At 45.9% G+C, this 5,204-nt stretch overlaps 1 protein-coding gene across 2 annotated transcripts; it reads left to right on the top strand.

Moving 5' to 3' along the window:
* The first annotated feature begins 2,215 nt into the window (after positions 1-2,215).
* Positions 2,216-4,882, top strand: LOC123167755 (protein FATTY ACID EXPORT 1, chloroplastic). 2 transcript variants are annotated; one of them, XM_044585621.1, is made up of 6 exons: positions 2,216-2,583; positions 3,567-3,765; positions 4,066-4,233; positions 4,426-4,472; positions 4,549-4,589; positions 4,671-4,882. In XM_044585621.1, the coding sequence occupies exons 1-6, from the start codon at positions 2,413-2,415 to the stop codon at positions 4,753-4,755; spliced, it is 711 nt and encodes a 236-aa protein (XP_044441556.1). In that variant the 5' UTR covers positions 2,216-2,412; the 3' UTR covers positions 4,756-4,882. The 2 variants fall into 2 exon arrangements, with proteins under 2 accessions (XP_044441556.1, XP_044441555.1); XM_044585620.1 differs by having other exon boundaries at positions 2,219-2,583; positions 3,552-3,765.
* Positions 4,883-5,204: the final 322 nt, after the last annotated feature.

The following is a 5,204-nucleotide window of genomic DNA, read 5'->3' as shown; positions in this document are numbered from 1 at the left end:
CCCATGAGGCTCGACCACATGAACCATGCCCGGGTTTGTGGCGGCCATGGCTAACAACAACCTAGGGATTCGGTTGTATGCTTCCTCCCAACTACCATACAACATATTAAATGCGGCTTGCTTTGCCTTCCATGCCTTGCCGTACTTCACCTTGTAATGAAAGATGGCTTTCACAAGGTCAATGACATGTTGGATGCTCATTGTTGGAAGTGTGGATATTGAGTTGGAGAGCCTGTAAGTGATGAACTCGGACGTGGGTTGTCTGTGTTCTTGGGACACAACCTTGCCATCCACCATTTTGCCTCGGCACATGTGAGTTGGCACACAACTCACTATGTGCCAAGTGGGACCTCCTTTCCATGGTCTTGCACGCACAATCCACGGACATATTTCATCTTCACATGCACATGCAACCGTGTAGCGCACATTGAGTTCGAGTTCACCACCTTGTGTGGACGATAATGTGTAACGAGTAGTTGTCGAGCCACATCTTCAATTCCAAGAAGGTTTCAAACTTAGACCCGTTAGCAATCCCGTTCTTGCCGTCATCCAAATCACGGTGAGATCTTGGCCTAACCCCAAGAGATATACCTTGGCCACCATCTACCATGGCTTCATCCGTGAGACTAACATCCTTGAACAATGTAGTCCGATGATTCCGACTGAATACCTTCTCGAAAGCTTCAGCCTCCTTCACCGTGAACCCCTCCTCGTCAACTTGTTCATCGAGACCTTCGTCATCCGAATCCGATGCATGGCCATGGGAATAAGGGATGGAATGGTCCATTGTCTCTTGCAAATGATATTTGTCGAGATCACCCACATTGTTGTCATGGAGATCAACTTCATTGTCATCGTTCGCATACTCATCATTCTCCTCTTGCAAAGCTTCATTTTGGTTGTTTGGAAACGGACTCAATGTTGGCCTAACTTCTTGGGTCAAAAGAGGTTCAACAATTTCATCTTGGTTCAAGGGTGGGGGGCTACTAGCAACCAAAGGGGAGGGGTTCCGGTTCAAGTCCAAATGCAGACTTGAATCAACCTTCTTCGTTGCAAATAACTCAAGAGCCTTGTCTAGTGATTCGGCCACCATCTCCTTGTATGCAACCCAACGTTGCTCCGAGTTGACACGCATTGTCTTCCAACAGATGTGCATTCCAAAACCAACATTATGCCTTCCCTCCAACTCAACGATATCACTAGGGTCCATCCAATTCAAATCTTTCCTCACTTGTTGCAAGAACTCCGCATAGCTAGGACTCCTATCAAATACCATGTCAAGCTCATCCGGGTCCGGTTCAATATTGTCTTTCAAGAAGGCGTCTTTGTCCCCATGATGAACAAACACACATGTTCTTCCCATCCTATAAGCATTCAAATAATACAACGTAACATTTCTTCCATGAGTACTAATCCAGGGATTGACAAAGAATACAAACCCTAACATATATATGAAACCCTAACCCTAACCCTAACCCTAGCACCAACATATGAACACCCATAAGAATAACCTAACATACTAACAAGCCTAATCATAGGAAATTGGCAAACGAACATCTCACATCTCCATGCAAATCTCCAGATCCATACAAAACTAGGGTTTCCCCAAACTAGCAACAAATGAGCAATTTGTTCACATTAATTGGATCAAAACAAGGGGATCGAAGAAGATTACCTTGAGGGAGGGTTTGACTTCGAAATCAACGGACAAAATCTTCAAATTTGGAAGATTTGAGGAAGGATTTGAGAGAGGGAGAGGGGGCAAATCTCGGGTCGGATGCTATGGGGGTTGGGGTGTGTGTGGGGGGAGTGGGGGGGGGGGGGGGGGCAGCCAACTAGTAACAGACAGTGCAGCGCCTAAGGGCTAGACGCTGCACATTACATGTGTGGCGCCTAGCTCGGAGGCGCTGCACTGCTGGGTGCGGGCCTAGGGGCTGCCACGGTGGACAGAGGTGCAACGCCTCAGAGCTAGCGCTGCACCGTAGGGTGTGGCGCCTACGTGTCGGGCGCCACTCAAAAAGATCAGCTATGTGAAATAGTTTTGCGGACAATTTATTTTGTGAATTCATTACATTCATAGGTCAAAATTGTCAAATTTGCCGCTTATTCCACTTTATTCACTTTATTATACTTGCTCTAAATTCGGTCCGAGAAGGTGCAGCCGGTCTCCGTGCATAGCGTACAGTACACCACTTCGCTTCGCTCCCTTCCGTTTCCCACGTGCGACTTGCCCAGTCGAGTCGCGCCGCCGAGAAGAACAGGCAGGCAGGAGGAGTAGCCGAGTGGCCAACGACTCCCTCCTCCTCCACCTCCCCCCTTCGCACCACCGGCCTCCACCGAGACCAAGCACACGCCATTCCCCTCCTCTCCTCCGAGCTCCGAGAGATCCCCAGACCCTACGCGCGAGTTCCCATGGCAGCGGCCCAGCTCCGCGGATCGGCGGTGCCGGGGACGGCGGGGAGGTGGCCGGCTCCCTCCGGCGCCATCCTCCGCTTCGCGCCGCTCGCCACGTCCAGGCTCCCGGCAGCGTCGCTTCGTCAGAGGGGAGCCTTCAGTGGCCTTTCCGCTGGTGTCGTCAGGGAGGTGAGTCCTCGCTCTTCTCCCGTGTTTGGCCCTGCCGCTCCCTGGATCTAGATTCTGGAATTTTCGGTGCTTGATATATACTGTAAAAATTAGGAGAGTGGCTGCGCTTTTGCAGAGTGTATCATATGTTTTCTTGGCGGAACTAAATGGGAACTGTTCTCGTCTAAGCAATGCTTTAGGGAGTGGAAAGACATCTTGCTGGATATTGCACAAATGGGATGCTCGAAATTGGCACTTAAAGAAGAGCATATTGCACCACGGCAATTATTTGTACATGAATTTCAGAAAATCACAAATGTGAGTGTTCCCGGATGGATGGGCAAACTGGGTTTTGCTGGCATTCTTTATCGGCATACTCAAGCGGGTTTAATTATGAAAGTGGGGGTACATGCTGGCCAACCACCCTTAGAAGTTACATCAGGGCAGAGACATTAGGTGGACTTGCCTTCGAAAAGTAGTACCAATTGATCTTGAGCTTTCAGCGTCACTTAAGGGTTGGGTGGCAGAAAATGTTGGTGGATAGTGTTTAGCCACAAGACATTAACTTATAGGAGTTAACTCTAAAAGGGGTGTAGTTATGGAACAGTTCAGTATGTATTTGAAGTATAAACCGCTGACCTTAAGTTGCTGTATCTTGCTGGATTCCTATATATATTGTCTGGTTCCACCCAGGCAAATGTCACTTTGGTTGAGATCAAAGCTTTAGAAAATATCACCTCCCTCCATGCTAAGATAGCTGTGAAATGTTTTGCATGACATTGCCATGTTACTTATGGTCTTTGAGGAGCATATTGCTGATCAAAACAATCTTAAGTTTCACCCTGTGAATTGTATTTCAGTTCTCCTATTCAAGTAACTTACATTACTCCTTTCTAGACATGCTCTGGCACATTTTGCCGACTAGTATTTATTTTCGTCCAAATTTGAACTAATCTCTGTGGAGACCTTTTCCTCATTTGACTGTGTAGCTTATCGCCTTGCAGTCATTGACTACAATGTGCATGAAGTCAAAATGTACTAGCACTCCCATTGATCATGCCACTGCTCCTGAGCATACAGAAGATGAAGTTCCCGAGCCAACCGCTGTGGTGACTGCTAGTGAAGAGATAAATATAGACCAGGAAGTTGCTCCGCCACATAAGAGTGCCATAATACATGATTTCTGCCTAGGGATCCCTTTTGGTAATGATACCAACTTCCTTTTTAGCCAAGTTTGATGTGATTTGCATTTTTTTTAATAAAGTGATTTGCAGCTCAGATGACAAGTTAGTCTACTTGAGTGTTAAGTAACTCGGTTATTTTGGTTAGCCCTTCCAAGCACTCAGTAGAATGGCTCGAACTGTTGTAACATACTAATATATCAATGTTTTGTGAAAGCTGCTAAATTCTCTTGTGTTACATTATCCTCATCTGACACCTCATTGGACTGATCTTTGCGCATCTGGATTTGCTTGAGTACTGATTACAATTTCCCTATTTCAGGTGGATTATTATTTTCCATGGGCCTTGTTGGATTTCTATTTTGGAGGAGTCCTGTAAGTCTTACTTTTGGCGTTGCACCTGGTCTTGCTATATTGGGACTTGCCGTGCTTAGTCTTAAGGGTTGGAGGAGTGGAAAGTCCAGCTTGCCATTTATACTGGCACAAGCAGGTATTTTGATTCCCTTACCTACATCCCAATAACCTCGGATTAACAATGACATGCATGTCTGAACAGTCAATATCGGTATTTATATAAATATTTTATCCTGGACCCTGGTAATCTACCACTATACCAAATTGAAGTGCCACATTGTGGGGAAACCCCCCGCGGTAATTAACCTCCTCTGTTCATTATTTGCAGCTGTTGCTGCTGCTGTAGCATGGAAGCACTGCCAGGCGTATGCCACAGTAAGTGACTGTCACTTTGCTGTAAAAATTTGGCGAGTCCGAATCTTATTCTGATCAATTGACTCTGTTTGCACAGACAAAGAAGCTGCTTCCCTGGGGCTTTTATACTGCGCTCAGGTAGTTCTCGATTGTCTCTTTATCGTGTTTCAGCTGCTCATTGCACACTACTGTCCTCCTTACCACTTCCCTTGTCGCCAGTGCCTTGATGATCTGCTTCTACTCGTACGTGTTGCTTGCCGGGGGGAATCCACCACCAAAGAAGAAGCCAGCAGCTGCTATATAAGTTGAGCCTTTAAGTCCTATTGTTGTTGAAGTTGTGCTCTGGTAAATGTTACTGATGATAGGGGTTGCGTTTTATTACTTTTAATTGTAGAACACTGAAAAATAATAAAGTTGTGTTCTTGCGTACAGTTTATTTGGGTATCTTTGTTACTTAATGGAAGAGTCAGAGCAGATACGATTTGCTCTGGTTCTACATGAACTTTTGTTCCTGAACATCGCACTTATACCTTAATAAAATGTAGCTTTGTTGATCCTGAAAAGATACTGATCAGATTGTGTGCGCATAAGCTGTTTGGTTAGTGATCGCTGTGAACCAAACAATATTTTGTTTACTTGCAACATTTGGTAGTACTACACATAAGATCAATGTAGCAGCCAACATTTGGCCTAAGTTCCAGTAGGAAGGTCTGGTTGTTCCAAACAATTTTGCTAGCGCGAGTGCTGACAATG

Source organism: Triticum aestivum, chromosome 7D (assembly GCF_018294505.1).
Source record: "Triticum aestivum cultivar Chinese Spring chromosome 7D, IWGSC CS RefSeq v2.1, whole genome shotgun sequence".
Taxonomy (NCBI): Eukaryota; Viridiplantae; Streptophyta; class Magnoliopsida; order Poales; family Poaceae; genus Triticum; species Triticum aestivum.
Note: the sequence above shows the minus strand (reverse complement) of the source record. Positions and strands in the feature narration are given on the sequence as shown.